Consider the following 18,778-nt stretch of genomic DNA (forward strand, 5'->3'; position numbering starts at 1 on the left):
ACCAGCCAAAACTTCCTGCATTGGCCCTGAGCTCACTGGGGGTTCCCATGCTGTGAGCAGGGCAGACACAAAGGCATATGCTTGATATGCAGTATTGCCTTGCCCTAAACACCTTCCTGGGACCTGTCACCAGCTTAGCATTTTACCCCCAAATAAGGGTGGCACCCAGGGACAGATGAGCTTGGCTTTTACCCCATGGGAGTCAGTGGAGCAAAAGGAGCTCTAAAAAGATACAAAGCTATTTTTTTTCTTGGGAGGCATCTTCCCAGTGCTGTACCTGGTAAAATAGCCCAGGGCTGCATGGGGTGGGATGATGATGCCTTTGGCCAGGCCCTGATGGGAATGATGAACAGTGGGATGTAGTGGGGATGCATATCTGAGTGATGCACCAGAGAAGGCTGTGGAAGCAGCAGGCGGGAGGAAGCACCCTGCAGCAAAAGCCTCAGCACCCAGCACTGAAGGAAGGATGTTTGGGCACATGCAGCTGCCAGGAGATGGGGTTACAAGGCGAAGCTAAACAAAGATCGCTGCAAAGAGGAAACAGATCCCTCCTGCCGGTGTAAGGTAGGAGCCGAGCGGTAGCTGCTTGACATCATCAGAATGAGCATTGGATTACAGCAGGCAGGGACTGACTCGGGAGAGGAGAAAAACACGCCCCTTGGCCCCAGAAGTGCAACTTCATTTAGCAGCTCCCAGTAGAAGGAAACTGCAAGTCTGAAACTGGCTGTGACTCCCCCGGCCAGCTTGGCTGCTCGCCTCGGTGGGTAGGGACACTGGGAGGGTGAGATCCAGCCTCCGGCTCTTCCTCAGCAGCGAGGCCACGTAACTTGGGACTCGAGAAGCAACGGGAGCCGGGTGCCTGTAAGTAGGGCTGTGCCTGCTGCTGCGAGCGCGTGGGGCTGGCGATGGGCTGGGGTGGTCGGTGGCCAGTACAGCAAGGGGCTGCTCTCCTGCTGCCCTAACGTGGGAGCTGGAGCCCCGTTACAAAGGGGGAATTTGTTTAGTCAACTTTCAGCCTGCCGGCTGTGAACAGCGAGATTTTTGCTGCCCACAGACCATGGGCTGAAAAACTAAACTGCATCCTGGTTTCTCTGTGGTTGGGAGAAGCGGGTTTGTAGGCTGATGGCAGGAAAGTGGCTGCTGTTTCACTTGGCGAATCGTGCAAGGGGTAGCAGGGGGAGCAGGCTTGGCAGCTGGAAAGCACAAAGGACCGCGTGGATCAGTGACCCACACCCGTGGGGATTTCTGGCCTCATTTCTGACTTGTGTCCATTCTGAGCAACTCCTGGAGGGAATGCCTTAGAGCGCCGGGGTGGCTCTGTGCTTGCAAGGGAGTAGATGCCAGCCTGTGGGACAGGCACCCAGCATGCTGTCTGCGTGGGGCAGTGGTGTGAATCCATGGCTTCGGGAGCTGCAGGGCTCCCCGTCGAACTGCAGGCAAAAGTGAGAGTGGCAGCAGGAGCAGGCTCGGAGACTCGCTGGCATCCAGCTTTCCAAGCAAATGTTTTAAAAGGCAAAGACTTGGGATAAAAAAAGAACTGCTGTGTGGTGGTATTCTCAGGAGGCTTTGCAAATTCCTCCACCTCGGAGCTGGGTGCCTTTCTCTCCTTTCTTTGGATTCCCTTAAGCAGCTGGTAGCGAGCCGCAGTGGTGAGCTTTCACATGCATGCAATGCCTTGGCCCCAAAGGGGTGTTTGGGAAACGTTTCCTTTTGCCTGGATGGGGTAAATGGTTCTGTAGACCAAGAGCCAAGTATAGCTGTGAACCCAGAAGCTATGCCCTGGGTGGCTGGGCTGGTGGCTCAGACAGGGAGGGGGACACACTGGGTCAAATGCAGCAGGGATGCTGCAGCAGCACAAGGGTGAGAGGAGACTTGTGGAACAGGGACCCTCAGACCTGGGCTGCTTGTTGGCAGTGAGGCCAATGTGCTTGGCTTGGGAGCAGACCTTGGCTTCAGAGACTTTGTCTATAAAGGGCCACAGTGCTAATGCACAGCCATGCAACTGAGAAACTGTCAGGTTTTCGCTCTCATGAGGGATGGCGTTTGGCAAAGAAGGATGCATGGAGAGATCCTCAACGGCTGCATTCATTTATGGCATAGATGCAGGTTAAATGGCCAGTCACAAACATGGATGCACCAGTAGTGCTCCATGTCCAGTTACCTCAAGGACAGAACAGGGCGTGCAGTCCTGCAGACATTGTTCCATGTGGATGTACCAGTGCCCCATGCTATCAGTTTTAGGGATGCTTTCCAGAGGGCACAGACTGATTCCGCAGAGAATTGGAGACCATTAAATATAGCACATAGGCTCCCAGTGTAGGCAGCTTGGTCATGAAGAGATGAAAACCCAAGAGTGTTCATAGCCACGCATCTTTAAACCAGTGGCATTTCTGTACCCAGTGGCTGCTTCTGAGGCACTGCACAGGTACAGACTGATCTACAATGTGGAGGTTTGCTTTTTTCCTTTATCTTCTTTTTTCCAAAGAAAAGTAAATTACTTTTAAGCCCACTCAGAGGAATACCCACAGGCACACACAACCCTGGCGCCCAAAATAGCTATGGAAAACGTTTTCCAAGGTGCTAACAGTTCCTGATCTCCCACATTTCAGAGCCTGCAGCATACTGCTGTGCATTAAACCCTCCAGCCTGTCTGGGCAACCAAATACCAGCATTGTTCCTACTTTACATGGGCTACACACAGCAGATGATTTTCCTGGGCTCACACAGGTCTGTGGCAGAATCAGAGAGGAATCTACAGTTCCATAAGGAGCAGCAGAAGCTTCAACAGAGCTTTTTGTTTGCCATTTTATGCCACCACATTTGGGTCTCTCCCATTTTCACATTCCAGTTGTTTCTCCACACTCTTAAGGGTTCCCGTAGCATCACCAAACCTGTATATATGGACTGATCCAGAAAACACCTTTTCCATTTCAGTACCTATTTTAGAGATAATGAAAGGGGGAAAACCCCCATACTTGGTTGTCTCTAGCCCACCACTAGGAAAAAACAACCCATAAAGGGAGCTGCTCCCAGAGCTTCCCAGCACCAGCCAGGGAGAAGGGAGTGTTCAGCTCTTGGAGGGACTTTGTCACAACAGCAGTTGGAGAAGCCAAGACATCACACCAGAACTCAGCTGGCATACACAGCATGAGCAGGAAAACCAGCAGTTGGCCTATGAACCACCTATTTCCCCCTGTCAGAACCCTCATTCCCCTCAAACCTGCAGTGATATGTACTTTACACATCCCTTTCTGGTTCACATGGTAAGGTCCCAAATGCTTCCTTCCCAGCACAGCACCTCCACCACAGCTTTCATGCAGGCACATTGCCAGTCAAGCCGCTGCCTCAAGAACTCCCCAGTGAGCACCACAATGGCAGCTTCTGTTGATACTTGCGATGATGTAATGAGCCAAACATATCCCCACCGGAGTGTCTTTGACTTCATTGGAATTACTGCTTCCTCCAAGTGCAATTCATCTGCGGTGCTCATTGCCTCGAGATACTGAAACTAAGAGCTCAGAAGGCAGTTTGATGGATATCAAGTAGTTATCTTGGTAACAAAACAATCCTGGGTATGATTAAGAGGATATTGCATTTTAAGGATTATAAAACCTCCTGGTTCAGAGTAACTAATGACTTATGAATAACATTCCACTACAGTTACAAGGTTTTTTGTACCTCTGAGGCCAAGGATGCTGGGGACAAGGCACCAAATGAGGCAGCCTTAGTCTGCTGTGAGAGAACAGGACTCCTGTTCTGGTCAGTGATGTGTCCAGCCTCTTGTTTACCCAGGAGTCAAGAGATGAGAACAGCCTTATCGCTTCTGCCATCACCTTGCTTGAAAACAGAAAGGATTTCCTCTTTGGATCAAAAGCAGCACCAGAGCAGCTGTTGTGTAGAATAATGCTGAATTCTGCCAAGAAGTATTCTGGAGGGGTTTCTGTGAACATATATTCATTTTGAGGTCATGCTAAATTGATTTTGAAACTGTGCTGAGAGCATTGAGTTTGTTTTGTGTGTTAGTCCCTTTTAGGTAACTCTGTGATACCATGGGGTAGGGATGCATAGCTATCCAATGAACATTCCCACAGGGATCTCAAAGTAATCCATGCTGCCTTGATGGATTACAGGATGAGATAAAGAACACTTTACAAGATTTCCTTAACGAGTTGCTTTAGCCCATCCTTAGTCACACTGCATGGGTTAATCCACCACCCTTAAATCCCTGAATTCTGTGTGGGATATTGCCTGGCCTTTGCACAGTGGGGCCTTCAGAGCTCTGCCCATTGTCCCAGGACTGCACGAGCCAGAAGAAGTTGAACCTTTAGGGATGGAGCAAAGGGCACAGCGTCAGATTTGAAGATTCCAAATCCCCAAGCAAAGGCTGTGGGAAGAAACACCTGGTCACAGCCAGAGCTGTAGGGCTGGAAAGCCAATACCAGTTCCTGAAGAATTTGTCTCCAAAATTCGGCTCTTCTTTTGAAAGACAGAGAAAATAGGGGTTTCCTCCCACATCCCATCAGGAACAGGGCTGCTCAGTGATAACTTCTACTTCAGAGCATCATTGCTCCAATTTCTCTGAAGCCTCTCTTGGCAGAGGGCCATGTATTTGGAGATATTTTGCAACACATCTGAAGCGCTGGAGGTTTAACTGTTTGGGCTGCAGAACACAGGAGCCAGAGCAAGGAAGGAAGGCAAAGGAGGAAAATAAAGACTCATGGATTCCCAAAGTTGCCTTGCTTTCTTCCTTCCTGCTTTTGTTTGCTTGCTGTGTGGCCCAAAGGGATGATGTATATTCCCAGTGTTGTGAGAATACTGTTTCTTTTCCGGTCCAGTGTTTTCCAGTAAGCACCTCACTGTAAATGGGGTAAACACTAACAAAAGTGTATTGTTAAATCCCTGGGCCTTTGTTTGGCTCCTGTCAGGATCATAATTAGTATTTTCCACTTCTGTAAACCTGTCATCTGCAGCTCTGAAAGTGCTTTACAAATATTTGAAGCATCTAGCAAGGGGAGCAAGTATTAATAGCTCCATTTAACAGATGGGCAAACAGAAAGCAGCAAGTGCCCCGTCCTTGAAGCAGGGCCAGAGCCAGCAAGTAGTCAGCTCCATAACTTGGGAGTTTAAAAAGTGGGTCATAAAAACAAAGGCTGTAGATCTGTCATGTATTGGAAAATGATGGGGAATAGTTCCAGTCAGAGCAGCACTCAACCCAGATGGACCAGACATGAACTGCTGGGTGAGCTACTGCTTACATGGTTAAATGGTTTATCTCTTGCTTTCTGTTCTGCTAATATTTGTCCCTGGGATAAAGTGAAAAAAGCACGGTCCATGATGTTCCAAAAAGCCTGAAAGCTGAAACAGCTGCTAAAATAAGCAAGTGTCTTGTTGGCTGGGCTCCGCAGGTCAGGAGATTGCAATGCACCCACAGATGTTAAGGCCACAGCGGAAATGGCTTTGAGTGGGGCTTGGGGACAACAGGAGAAGGCACAGCTGTGCACAAACAGCAGAGAAACCCGAGGACCCAGCAAGGCAACCAAAAGCACCAGATCAAGCTTCCCCTTTTGCCTCAGAGCCTGATCTGGAAGTTTCACTTCTTTAAAGGGCAGTGGAGCTGCAAACCAACATTCATTTGTAGTCTCAAGGCAGCCCTAGGGTCCCTCCATGGTGCAGGTCAAGAGACACAAGTTGCTGCAGTTCTCCCCAGCACACCTACAGGAGGTCAACAAAAGCAGAAGCAAAACCAAAGAGAACTTCTCTGTGAAGCCAGGCCCTGGCTGCACTTCCCTTGCTTTCAAATACAACAGGCCACATCTTTAACAGCACAAATGCTCCTGAGAAGGGGCCATATGACCACCACCATCCACAGCCCTTCAGTCAGTGCCTCCATGCTCACCAAGACAGGCTCAGGCTGAGCTTTATCAAACCCCAAGTCTCCTTTGCTGTCTTGATCACAGGCAGTGTGGAAAGCAGCTGAGCTTTATGCTTCCCAGCTAAAGCACAGATAATGTTTTCTTATGCTTATTTTCTTTTCCTTCCCCAGAAGTTGCTGCATCCTGCGTACGAATCTCATTTGAAGTCATGTCCAGAAGGAAAGTCAACTAAATCAGGTAGGAACTCACCCTATGGACTGACATAACTTGTATTCACAGAGAGATATTACATGAACAGGAATGGGATTATTTTCCTTCTTGTCTCATAGAGTCATTTGACCTCCCTCGCTACTCTCAATTCCTAGATGCTATAAAGCTGTTATGAGGGTGGAAAAAATATCAACAATTCTGCCACAATGACTTCCCTGCTGTATCTTCCACACTTACAGCCATGTACTTGTTCCAAGCCTTGTTCCAACACTGACTCTACAGGCAGTCCCTGCTGCAAGCAGTGCTGCACGGCCTCTCCCCTGCCAGTGACGGGGATGTGGTGTGCTAATCTTGCCTGCATGTGTCACATGAGAATGGCTTTTTCCCCTGTGAATAATCATGTAAGTGAGGTTTCCCTGTGCATGTAGAGTCAGACCAGGCAGATCCAGGGAACCTCCAAAGCTTGACCTTCTATGGCACTTGTGTAAGTGGCAGACCCACCAGCTCATGATCCTTTCTGTAATCTCACTGCCATGGCCCCTGCACTGAGAGCATCTCCTCAGTCCTCAGATCATTTCACTGCTTTCTCTTATTCCTGCACTGAGTATTCCCTTACTTGGAGCTGCCACAGTCATACTGTTTGCAGATGTGACCATACAGGATCTCAGGACTCTTTGGTGCATGTAGATATCCTCCTACAGGTCTCTCAGGGCAGTTCATCCCTTGTATTCAGCAGCTTTCCCATGTATGCTAGAGAGCCCATGTTCTTCTACACCCAGGCTGCATTTCAGTGGACCATAAAATAGTTGGCAATTCATTTCCTTAGGACCTTTCCCTTTTCTGACAGTATAACTCGCACTGATCGCTGAGCATCCCTGGTGTAATCTTACAGGCATGTCTCGAGCACTGCTTCAACTCATGTCTAAATGTCACATCCCTGGTAACTTCTGTAGGCAGATTTACCCTGCCTGCAGAAAGGATCAGAAGCTGCTGTCACCTGCACTGAATGTACAGAAGCTCCCCATCCATCACAGAACTACTCAGAGAAGGGGGTGTGCAGGCCAGCAGCGCTTTCTCTGCCCAGGTAGGGCTTCCAGCCAGGTAGCACAGCTAAAGAGACTCCAGATTTCAGTGGGTAACAGCCAAAAGGGCTTAGCTCAGCCACCTCTCACTGCCAGCTGTTTTTAACTCCTACACTTTCTTTTTCTATCATACATAAAGCACCAATAGCACCATTCCCCCCATCCAATCCTTTTCACAGCTCCCAAAGACAGATTTTACCCCTATTCCCCCTTCCCAGCCCCTGGGGTGGGAGTCCTGCTGGTGGCTTTCTTCTGTGCAGTGGGATGTGTGGACAGAGCAGGCAGCTCCAGGGAGCAGAGCTGAGCCTGGTTCTGCTAATCAGCCTCATTCCTCACTGATGCTCTTAAGAGTTGCCCTGGTTATTTTTAGGCACTGCTGGGAGCTGCCAGGGCTCTTACACCTTCTCACTCAGCCCTTTACACCACACAGAGGCAGAGGGACCCTTTGAATGCTGGATGTGAGTTTGTATGGGATTGTGCAAGCCTGAATGAGGAAGAGCTAAGGCAGGTGGCTCTCAGCTTCACACACTGTGCTGAGCAGAGCCCCCTCAACTAGCAGCAGCCAAAACTGCATAGTTACAGCCTGCACAACACCTCCTCCAAGCTAAGCTCCCTCCGCAGCTATGTGAGCACTGCTTTCACACAGCAGCAGAGCTCCACACCTCCGATTAGAAACAGAAGCTGGACAAAACTGCTCTTTTTCCTGCTAGACATAAAGACCCAGCCTTTCTTACCTCTGTCCTTGTAGAAAGTTCTTCCTCCACCCAGAAACAGCAATTCCATTAAGACCTGCTATCATTTCACCTTTCTTTTATACTGACAAGGGCAGCTCTGCTAGAAAATACCCCCAGCTGCATCTCCTCTGCAATTACTTCATTTCTTCTTTCCCAGGGAAGACTGGAAGGTGCTAAGGATAAGCACCCCTGGGCCAGGAATTAAAGTAGGGTTTGAGTAGGTGATGTTCACAATGTGTTGGTGTGATCAGAAAAGCTATGGCACCACCAGGGAGTTTCAAGGCTTGAAATGAAATCCAGCAGGGCCTTTTCTTCCTGAATTATTCTGGGGAAGGCAGGGAACCCAAGTGTGAAGGGGATCCTCTTTGCAAAGGAATCCACCCTGTGGCCGGGCTGTGATGAGGTGTCTGCAGATCACAAGCAGGGACAATACATGAGTCTTCCTGGAACATGCCTGCAATAGCAGCTGTGGGGCTTTTGCAGCTGAAGGGTTTAAAGTGACTGATCTGTGGTTTGTCTGCTTTGTAAGTTCAGGCATCAGCAGATCCTCCACACAGTTGTTGGTTTTGTTCATGTAAAAAGATACTGACAAATCAAGGCAGTTAAATAAGAAGTTGGGAGAAAATAAAACTAATGGAGAAGGGACTTGTAGCCTCATACTGCTCACAGCTTTGAAAGGGATTCTGCAGGGGACCACAGTGTGCTGGCTCACAAGGTGACGGGTGCTTGTGGCCATGCTGGGTGACCACAAGGGGTCTGGCTGGCTGCTCTCTGCTGGCCACAGAACACCGTGTCCAGCCAGTGCGAGCCTGAGGGGGTGATAAATGGGGAGCAGAAAGGTGCCAGTTTTCTGTGTCCTGAGCATGCCTTATCCCACTGTGCCACCACATCACTTGGAGGGATGTGTGTCCTTCGGCAGGGGGGGTGGAGTGGAGTGCCCTGATTTATTAAGCACCTCAGAGCTGTGGGATGTGAAAAACAAGCTCGACCTGGGAGCAAAACAAAAATACAACTGCTGTCACGGCAACTGTCTGCAGATGCATGAAGAGACCAATTATTTCCATTAATCAACTTACTGAGAAGCTGCAGAAGAGGCTTAAGCTGCAGCTGAGGCTCGGTGCTGAGGGGAGGGAGGAGCAGAGAGCTCCATCACATCCTGGTTGCCAAGGCAAACCATGATTCCTCCTGTGGCAGAGTATTGGAGCAGATGCTCAGCACCCGTGCGCCATGGGGACTGGAAGAGGGGTCCTGCCTGCTCCAGGCATGGGGATGCATGCAGGCAGCGCTGCATGGCACTGGGCTGCCATCCTGGTGGACAGATGGATGGATGGACAGACAGCTCCCTCCTACACATCCGGACGCTAACAGGATGCTGGTGGTGCTGAGCAATCCCCTCCACCTCCCCCATTCCTCCCCAAGCCTTCTCCTCTCCCCTGGGGACTGCAGCAACACACATAAGGCCTTGCCCTACCCCAGTGCCAAGGGTCAGCCATGATTTTGAAATCCGTCTGGAGCATCTTACATCAGCCTGGAGCCAGGCGCTGCCGGGAGGATGTAGGGCAGCAAGAGGTGCCTTGGGACAGCCGAAACACTGCAGCGAGGGTCCCTGGGGGTGTGCTAAAGACCAGGAGGGAGGGGAGGATGTTTGGGGTGCTTGGTAAAGCTAAATGCAAGGTTTGTGGACTTGCAGAGGGGTCAGTCTAAGCCTAATCTTAAATCTGAGGCTAAGCAATTAGCTACCAGGCATTAAGTGATCTTTATCCTGTAAAAGCAGGGATCTGTTTGCGGGCACAGAGCCTCAGTGCCACTGTTGTATCTGCTCTCCCCCTCTATGAATTACAATTTTCCACTAAGTCTTAGAGAGCCCTGGAAGCTCTGAACCTGCAAAACCACTGCAGTGGCTGAATTAACTGTATTTAGCAGAAGAGCCAGAGAAGGCAGAGTTATTACAAGGAATCCCCCAGCAAAAACCTTCCAAAAATGCCACATGCCTCACCCAGCCTTGACACCTCTACACCACTGAAGTGTGATGAGGCTTTTCCATGCTATTCTCGCTTGGAAAGAAGCTGCTCAGCACATGAGATGGACACACATGCCCTGGTAGGAGATCAGACTGTTGCCGTGGTCCTGCCTATTTCCACACTGAGCCGGAAAGCTGGGGCTCAGCAGTTTGGGGCATGGCAATTCCGGCCCACAAGACCCATTCCCACCACATTTTGGAGAACACAGACCCAGCAGGGAAGCTCCATGCCTGGTGCAGACCCTGTCACCAGCGTTAACAATGCTTGTTGCTTATGTAGCCACTACCAGACCAGGCTCCCAACAGAACATCTCCATCTTCACCTTCTGGTGTGAATCTGAGTTCTAGTGCATGGAGGTCATGAGCAATAGCGAGGCCTGTAAGGCATGAGCACAGGTCTAAAAATACTCTGTAACCCTGATAACACCATTTCAGAGCCCTCCTCCTTTGATGTGCGACCGCTCATGCATGTTCCCAGACAAGACCCAGTGGAAAATCTGCTGAAATTCCAGCTGGAAGTTGTCAGAGAGTTGGTGGAAACCCCCTGACCTCAAGTGCTGGCTTCAGCCCTGTGGGATGTTTTTCCCCTCCTCACTGGATATGACTCTCCCAGCAGGAAACCTCGCAGCAGAGCCACCGGGAGCACAGAAATCCCGGTGCTCCCATCTCTGTGCTCTACCAGACCCCCTCTGCCGTAAACCATCTTACACTGTAAATATTTCAAAAGCCCAGCAGGGCTGCTGAGTGTGTTTTGCTGTTGTTATGGATCCAGCCCCAGCAGGAGAGGGCTAATAATAGTTACTGTACCCAGGAATGAAAGGGCAGGGGGCACTGCACAATGCAGAGGGCTTGAAGGCAGACTGTATGGCTTCATGCCTTGATCCCTGCAGGCTGGCAGTGAAGGGGAGAGAAGTGGGATGCAGTGCATGAACAGAAGAAGGGGTCACATCCCTGTTCAATGGCAGAACTTTGACATTTTACCCCAGAAACACAGCAAGGATTAGCTTGGATTCGTGTCTTTATGACTGCAGAAGTCTGGGGGGCAAAGAACAGCATTAGATCCTGTGGTGTGACACGAAGAAAATGGGAAAGCATGTCCCTGACTAGGTGGTGAGACAGAGGAGCCAAGAGGGACAATAACATCCTGGCCTGTATCAGTGTGCCAGCAGGACTGGGGCAGTGACTGTTCCCCTGCACTGGGCATTTGTGAGGCTGCACTTGGAATCCTGTGTCCAATTCTGGGTCCCACACTACAAGAGACATTGAGGTGCTGGAGCAGGGCTGGAGAAGGGCAATGGAGCTGGTGCAGGGCCTGGAGCAGGAGTGGGATGGGGAATGGCTGAGGGACCTGGGGGGGGGGTGTCAGTCTGGAGAAGGGAAGGCTCAGGGGGGACCTGATGGCTCCCTTACAAGTGCCTGACAGGAGGATGGAGCCAGGAGGGGCTGGGCTCTGCTCACAAGGAACAAGGGATGGGAAAGAGGAAACGGCCTCAAGCTGCACATGGGGAGGTTCAGATGGAGCTGAGGAACAATTCCTTCCCCAGAGGGTGCTCAGGCATTGGAACAGGCTGCCCAGGGCAGTGTAGCTGAGGCCCTCAGTGCCATGGCTTAGTGGTGGCTTCAGCAGTGCTGGGGCAGAAGTTGGACTGGGTGAGCTTAAAGCTCTCTTAAAGCTCTGCTGCATCCCAGTTGATCCCGTGATTCTGTACTTACGTGATTCCATGACCTCCAGGCAGACTCCACAGAGGTTGGTCCCAGCGGCCTCTGGCACCGGCTAGGCGCAGGGCAGCAGTTGGCATGAGGGTGCCCTCAGGAGGGCCGAGGGGAGGTCCCCCCTTTGTGTGGGTGTCCCAGCGGAGCAGCAGCCCCTGTGCAGCTCCCAGGAACAGGGAGGCCTCTAAAGGAAGGCAGGGAGGTGACTCAGGCTCAGTTAAGCCGAGAGCCATTGCTGTGTTTAACCTTGGAACCCTCCTCACAGCAGTCCAGGTGGGCTGTGCCACAAATGTCTGAGCAGGGAAGTAACCTGCCCTCTGCCGGAAGGTGTGACAGACACCATGTGCAGATGGACAAGGCTTCCTCTCATGCAGAGACCCCTTGCAGTGACTGCAAAGGCAAGTTAGGTAAAGAGGAAAGCAAGAGGTAAGAGAGGTAGAGCAGAAAGCAGCAAAGCAGGCGGTGGAGTGGGAGCTGGCTGGATTCAGCACAGCCTGCAGATAGCCACCATCGATACAGAGTCCAAAAATAGCCCTTCCTAGCCATAAAAAGCTTACAGTTTAACCTAGACAAGGGACAGATGTAGCATCGTGCAAAGGGTTTCCTTGAAACTGGAATCAGGCTGGGTATGACTGTAACTTCCATCCGATCCCCTGGAGTCAGGCCCTGGCTCCTGGCTTGGGTCACTGGGCTTGTGTTTGCTCTGCAGGCGCTCGGCCCTGTGCCAGGTTTAACCTGTCCATGGTGTTTCCAGGTCATCTGGATTGTTCCAGGCCACTCTTGTGTCATGTGTAATAACTTTGCATGTAGTCCCTGGGATCTGTGCTGTGGAGAAGCAGCAAGGTGGGAAACGGGAATTAAATACAGGCGTGTCAGTGGGTCTGAGAGGGGCACAGGTTATTTGAGGGGGGGCACAGGAGCAGGCTCTGGGGATGTCTGGTGGCTGTGGCAGCTTGCAAGGGGCTTCCTTGCTTGTGGCCAGCTGTCCTTGGCAGGCAGCACCGTGTTCGCATGGCGGAGGGGACACAGCAGCACAGAAAAGCTTTCTGAGGAACATGCAGCAGGCAGCAGGTCCCAGCCCGGTGCCAATGGCCTTTGTCACCATGCCATGCATCCCCTGGCCCGGCCCCACCGGCTGGCACGCTGAACCAAGGGCACAGGGACTGTTTCTGTTGCCGTCAACAGCAAGGAGGAAAGGGAGGCAGGAAATGACCCTCTGGGGACAAGTTGAATCCTCTCTTTGAAGTGCCCTGGAAACCTTTGTGCAGTGTGTTTGTGTGCTTGCCGGCTTATTCTCACAACGCCTGGCAAGAGCTGGCTCATCATCCCCTCCTGCTGGCCCAAAGGAGCATGAAAAGCAAAGGTGGGGAGCCACTGGGTGATGCACCCCCCTTTGCACCCCCTGCCACCGCCAAATGACCGCCCATGGTGACGCAGTTTCAAGTCTACGTGGGCAAGAGGGAAGGTGGTTCCTTTCTTGTCCCTGGCAGATGTTAAAAGATGTTTCCACTGGCTAAAACCCCACTGAACTGTTCTTCACTTGCCTGGAAATGTGGAAATGCTCTGTGCAAAATGAGGTTTTTCTATCAAAAACTAAGGCCACTGCTCCCATCATCTCCTCAGTCCAGCAGCTTCCTGGAAGCAGAGGCTGGAGTGTCTCTGCCAGCAGAAGGGGATCTGCCTTAAAGGCTTTTGAGAGCCGCCACCTTGACAGTCCTGAAGGAAATGAACACGTTTGTGAGCTTTGCTCATAAATCCGCCCCTCTCCAGCTCTTTCCATGGAGCATCAAAGGCGGGAACCTTCCCAGCCATGGAAATAAGTAAATCACACACGCCATCTCCTGGCCACCGAGTTTGGAACCCGAACCTGCCCGAGTAGCACTTGCTTCTGCACACTTGGCTCCTGTTTTTAATCACCATCCCATCCTTTTTCCCTGTGATGGGGCATTTAGTCACTTGGCACAATGCTCCTGCAGCTGAGCACATCTACTGTTGGCAGCTACATCAAGGGACACTGGGAAAATGCTGTATCCCAGGGGCTGGTCAGCTCTTGTGTCCCAGTCTGTGGTGTCTATCCTATGAACTAGGTGGTCCAGCCCTCAGAACAGAGCATGTCAGCTCTGTATTAACTGTATGGATGTGGAGATGGATCCAGGCTTTTGTGGACAACTCTTAGGGAAGCCTTCCAAGTCCATATGACACCTCTCTAGCAGCTACAGAAGGTCTGGGCTCCAATGAGCTGTGAGAAGGACTTGTCTGGGAATGATGGAAAAGGTGCTTTGCTCACTGAGATCAGCGAGCCTGCTGCATCCAGAGCAGACACCTCATGCTGGAAGGGCACAGCTGGAAAGGAAGGAGGGAGGATGAGGAACAATAACAGCTGGGATCTCTTCCTGGGACAAAGGATGCAGTTTTTACCCATTTATCAGGGGCTAGATGGATGCCAAGCCCTGGGAGGAGATTTGCTGGATTTGGAGAAGCAAGTTCCCCTGGGAGGTCTGGGGGGACCAAGCCCCACATCCCACCAGTGAGCTGCTGCCAAGAGAGGAGTTCCTCAGGCTATGGAAGTATCACACTGGGTTTATGCAGGTTTGATGTTACTGCACCCTGCTCAGTCTCAGGAATGGGAGGAATTTAACCTCTTTTATCCTGCCTATTGCATCTTCACCAGCATCTTCTTTCTACTGCCATAACATTGGAGATTATAGAGTGAGGAGTGTGATTCTTGCCCAGGCCTGTGGTCTGCCAGCTGGCTTCCCTGGTAGGAAGACCAATATTAAGCAGGATTTGTACAGAATACTGAGCAAGTTTCTCAGTGGGTCATTAACCCCAAGACACAAAAGCAAGTCAATGCCAAGAAGTTGATTTTTTGTTTTCATTACACACAAGCATTTCTAACTGGGACCTCCTTCAAATATTGACAACATCAGCAGGGCTAAAGGCATTTTTGACAGTGAGCAGAATGGCAGATAAGACTATGATTAATCTCTTCCATGCAGAAAAACAACTTAATCTGAGTAAACAGGAGCAGGAACCAAGAGCCTCAGGTCGCCAGTGCAGAGGCAGTGTGTGCTCCCTAGCTCTGTGCCTGGAGCCAGGCAGCCTGCGACACGTTCCCAAGCTGCTGAGGTCTCTGGGCCTTGCGTGCTGGCATGTTAAACCACCAGCTAAAGAGAAAACCCAACAACTTAAGGACTGAACTAAGAGCTGGCTCTCAGCAGAGCTCGTGTGTGACAAGTGGCCATTCCAAGCCTTTCTTTGTGCTCTGTGCTTGGCACAGATGCAAGGTTTCAGTGAAGGAATCAAACATCTCACAGAAAGGCTGATTTTCGCATGTTAAAAGTGCTTATCTGAAAGCACTACAGCCCAGCACTTTCTCCGTGACATCCAACAACCAGTGGAGGCCAGTACTGATCCAAAGCCCTGTACTGAGAAAATATTCCCCTGCTCTCCGAGCTTTCCACTGGGTATTCATCAGGGCCCTGACCATTTCCCATTACAAATTCAGGCTGGACCATCACCCCATCCCCCCATGCAGTAAGCCAAATCTGGCCTCTGTTCAAAGATTTTGAAGAGAAAGGAGGGCTTTTTCTGTAATGCTTTTGCCGTAGGAAAAACCTGCTAGCCAGCGACCTGGCAGCTCTTAAAGAAGGCCAGGAACACAAAAGGAGAGGCAAATGCCTTGTCTGCCTTGCTTTGCAATGGGAAGGTAGAACAAGGGCCAGTAAAGGCAGCTTGGACAGATCCTTCTTGCCTATCTGCCCTCACCCGACACAGTGTGTCACCCAGCACCATGGGTCACCCCACACACCGCCCCACGTGATGGGTTTGATATCTGAGATTTTGGTAGCTGCTGTTAGAGGAACCGGAGCAGAGTTACAGGGACTATTTTTTCATGCAGTAACTTAACTCCACAGAGTAACATAACCTGGAGGGAGCCGTGAGTTGAGGCTTGCTGAGCATCCTTGACCTCACAGCTGTGTTTTCTCCGCAGCAATGCAATGGAGGTAGAGTCCAGCATGTACACTGACTTCATTTCCTGCGATCGGGCCGGTCGGAGGAACGCTGTCCACGACATCCATCAAGATGCAACCACCGTCAGCGTGCGCAAGCTGACCGAGGACCTCAGTGACCTTGCCGTTGAAGGAGCAGGTGAGTTGCTGCAGACACCAGTAAGCCCAGCACACAGGCTGGAAGAGCAAGGCATGAACTGTCAGTGCAGCTAAATAGTGCTGGCACTGGGAGCATCAAAGAAATGCTCAAGAGGAACATCCCATTTCTTGCTGCATCAGTGCCTTCATGTTTGGTGGGAGACTCACTGGGCTGAGGGCCTCTTAGAGTAAATGGTATGGTCCCAGTGTTCCTGGCACATGGGCACTGCACACTCTAGCCAAGGCCCTTTGCTCGGTTGGTTTGTAGAGGCACTGATGTAGAGGCACAAGACAGGGACTGACCAAAAGCCTTCCCAGGGCAAATTACACATCAGGTATATAAAAAGGCTTTATAAAAATCAAGTGTGGGGTAAGTTGTGGTTTGCTTTCTCTTTGCTGGTTGGGTTTGTTTTGTTTTGGGTCAGCCTTCAAATAGTTCCACAGTATTTTAAATAACAACAGAAATAATTTTAAACACCACCAGCCATCTCCAGATCTTCCCCTGTAGCCCAAACATGGCAGCAGTAGCATCCTGCTCAGTATATGCCAGCCAGCTGACTATAAGAAGCATGAATCCTCTGCTCAGAGCACAAGCAAACCACTCTGATTCCACTAATAAGCAGCAAAATATACAGCACCACTGCAAAGGGCAGACTCAGGATTTGCTCTTGCTCTTTTACTCCTCCAGCCTACATCTATAACTATAAAAACACCATAAAACACATTTTCCCAACTGTACCTCTTTCAGCATACCCATACTAGCATTTGTCCATCCACCCATCTGCAGTAAGCACAAATTGGAGCTCTTCTAACAGTGAGCAACTGAGGTAGCTGCCAGGCTGTCTGGCAGGCATTCCTGAAGCAGTTGCAAGTTGCCCTTACAGGTTAGACAAGGAGAACATATCCCTGCCCCAAAGCTCCCTCCCACCATCACCAGATGTGTTGAGAAGTGTTTGTACTCCAGCAACATGAAGGGAGAACCAATACTCTAAGCATCTGTCCCAGAAGGGTAGCAATAGGTCTTCAGGTATCAGTTTGAATAAGATCAGCTATAGCAATTACTGATCACTTGTGTCTTCAGCAGAGTGTAACAGTGCTTTCTTCCCAATGCTCCCTTCTGCAGAAAGCCAAAGCGATGCCACTTCTTCTGAGAATGACCCAGGAGCAAGACCAGAGGGGCAAGAAAACAGCCCTTCCCCATGACAGTGTACAGGGGGTGGGATGGGCAGGAGGAGGGCCATCTTAAACAAGTATTTGCTATTGAATCTGCGGACAAAAGCCAACCTGGAACAGCAAGTTGTCAAATGTCTCTGCTGCAACTGTTTTTGTTCAGAGAGCTACATGATGCTGTACAAGGACTGGCACCTCCAAAAGACTTCTGCTCCTATCCCTAATGATTTAGAGCAACACTGCCGTGGTTGTAGTGCTATGAGCCATTCTCAAGATGCCTTAGCTGCAATTTTCCCCTATGGGAAAAAATTATTTCATTAATAATAAACACGTCAGACTTTCCTGTCCAAGGTACCTTCCTCCTTTGCAAATTTAGATTATTATTTATTCTGTTTCCATAGATTAGAAATGTACATTATTGGTTTTTCTAAGACTCATCTGTAACTTAGACCTGACCTGGCCAATGGACTGTCCATGTGGCCTCGTCAGGGTGGGCAGTGCGGAAGGGACCTGGCCAGTCCCTCTGCCTTCAAGTCAAGCACCACTCACCTGTGCTGCTGCCACTTAGCATCAGGAAAGGACCAAAGCACAGCTCTGTGCGGATGAGCTCCACCTACAGACCCAGCAGCACCAGCCACAGGCATCTTTTCTTTTGGGTCTTAGCATTTTGAGATATTGTTAAGGGGAGGGGAGAAACATTTTGCTGGTTTGACTGTTGAAATTCAGGCTTAACTTTGCAAACTGTTAACTGAGATGATCTCTGGTAGGATCTCACACCATTCTCTCTTTTAGGAGACATGTTTTGTGTTAAAGATGGTTTGATAAAACTATAAATTGTTGGAATAAATAACACAACCTTCAAGTACTGAAGGTGGGTTTTTCTGCCTGGATGTTTCCTCTTCCTTTATTTTGCCTTATAACTGATGGAGCTGCAGCTCAGGGTGGTTACACCAGCTGCCCCTCATAAGGAGACACGGAGCTGTGTTACAAGCCTCTTCTCTTTGGGTCTGTGAAACCCCATGGGTGTGCAGCACCCAGATGGAAGCAGATGCCATTGGGCACAGAAAATCCTAAAAGTCTGCCGCCACATTCCCAACTTTGCTGCCAGGCAGCACCTTTCCTATGAGTGCCTCCATATTACTACCGCAGATAGCCAAGCAAAGGCTGGCTGAGGCCTCGGCCAACTGGTCCAGACACCAGCAGAAGAGGTGCTGGTGGCAAGAGGTGTCTTCATCCAATGTTTCACCCAGCAAAGCCAGTCCTGCCGGAGCTGCAGGATACAGCTATAGCCTGGCTGGGGTCTATGGCCAAACACAGGCACATGGCAAAGCTGGTCTGAGAAATACTTTCCACTGGTGACACAAGGACAAGCATCACTCTGACAGCCTCGGGCAGAACTAAGTGTTACGAGTTTGGGATTTATCACAGAAAACAAGGCCATAAATAAGCAGAGAAGTGGCTGCCAGACAGAAGAATTGTCTGTGGGCCTCCAGGAAGCGATGGCCACAGGGCCAGCACAGAGCTGTCTGTGGCTCCAGCCCCCACAGGAAACGAGGATTTGGCAGCCAGGTAGCAGCTGCATCTGCTGCTTTGGCAGCTGCAAACCAGCTCGGCTGTCGGAGCTGCCTGGATACTATTGCAGCTCTGTGCCCAGAAGGCAGCCAAAAGCCTGCTCCCATTTCCCCACACTCAGGGGCAAAACAGCAGGTAGCTCCTGCGCTTGGCTGACCACACAGTCGGGTCTTTAAGCCCCATTTCCAGCTCTCCTCACTGCCACTGAACAGTATTTCTGGCTCATGCTGACACACACAGAGAAAGCTAAAAG

General features: G+C 50.5%; 1 protein-coding gene across 1 annotated transcript; it reads left to right on the forward strand.

The window, feature by feature from the left end:
* The first annotated feature begins 655 nt into the window (after positions 1 to 655).
* PKIG (cAMP-dependent protein kinase inhibitor gamma) lies at positions 656 to 17,823 on the forward strand. Its single transcript, XM_013128482.3, has 4 exons — positions 656 to 861; positions 6,044 to 6,110; positions 15,627 to 15,784; positions 16,907 to 17,823. Exons 3-4 carry the CDS (start codon positions 15,634 to 15,636, stop codon positions 16,984 to 16,986), a joined length of 231 nt encoding a protein of 76 aa, XP_012983936.1. The 5' UTR covers positions 656 to 861; positions 6,044 to 6,110; positions 15,627 to 15,633; the 3' UTR covers positions 16,987 to 17,823.
* The last annotated feature ends 955 nt before the right edge of the window (positions 17,824 to 18,778 follow it).

This window comes from Melopsittacus undulatus, chromosome 10 (genome assembly GCF_012275295.1).
Source record: "Melopsittacus undulatus isolate bMelUnd1 chromosome 10, bMelUnd1.mat.Z, whole genome shotgun sequence".
NCBI classification, from domain to species: Eukaryota; Metazoa; Chordata; class Aves; order Psittaciformes; family Psittaculidae; genus Melopsittacus; species Melopsittacus undulatus.

Excerpts from the sequence above, each read along its gene's own strand:
- PKIG (XM_013128482.3), top strand. The coding sequence starts at position 15,634 with ATGGAGGTAGAGTCCAGCATGTACACTGACTTCATTTCCTGCGATCGG. Across the intron at positions 15,785-16,906 it reads CCTTGCCGTTGAAGGAGCAG|AAAGCCAAAGCGATGCCACT; the intron begins GTGAGTTGCTGC and ends TCCCTTCTGCAG.